General features: G+C 68.8%; 1 protein-coding gene across 1 annotated transcript in view; it reads right to left on the bottom strand.

The window, feature by feature from the left end:
* Slc27a3 (solute carrier family 27 member 3) overlaps window positions 1–395 on the bottom strand; it is a gene marked incomplete at its 5' end in the record, with an annotated part of 2,598 nt that extends 2,203 nt beyond the window's left edge. Inside the window, one exon of the mRNA XM_010617314.2 lies at window positions 197–395. Within this exon, the coding sequence (XP_010615616.1) occupies window positions 197–395 (199 nt within the window). The remainder of the gene's footprint in view (window positions 1–196) is intronic.
* Window positions 396–404: the final 9 nt, after the last annotated feature.

Raw genomic sequence — 404 nt, forward strand, 5'->3', positions numbered from 1 at the left:
TGCCTTCCCAGGCCAATGCCCCTCGCCGTGTCCCTCCTTTCCCCGCGTGGCTCCTCTGTGCCCCTTCCTGGGATGACGTGGTGCCCCCCTCTGGTTGCTGGGTGAGGTTTCCCTCCGCACCTCCACCCCAAGACTCCGGACACACCCCCGGGCCAGCAGCCTGGGCTGGAGGAGTGAGGCAGGGTGGGCGACTGACCGATGCCCAAGCAGCCCACGATGCCCAACAGGGAGCCGGACATGTGGTGGAGGGGGAGGGCGAGGTAGATCACGTCCTCCTGGTGCGCACCGCACAGCTGGTAGAAGCCCTGGCACTGCAGGACCTTCAGATGACTGATCCGAGCCGCCTTGGGGAGGCCTGCGGGCGGCAGCAGGTGTGGGCAGCCTGAGCACCGGCCTGCCGGGCG

The sequence above is a fragment of the Fukomys damarensis genome, unplaced genomic scaffold, assembly GCF_012274545.1.
Source record: "Fukomys damarensis isolate Sample0158 unplaced genomic scaffold, DMR_v1.0_HiC HiC_scaffold_33, whole genome shotgun sequence".
Lineage (NCBI taxonomy): Eukaryota > Metazoa > Chordata > Mammalia > Rodentia > Bathyergidae > Fukomys > Fukomys damarensis.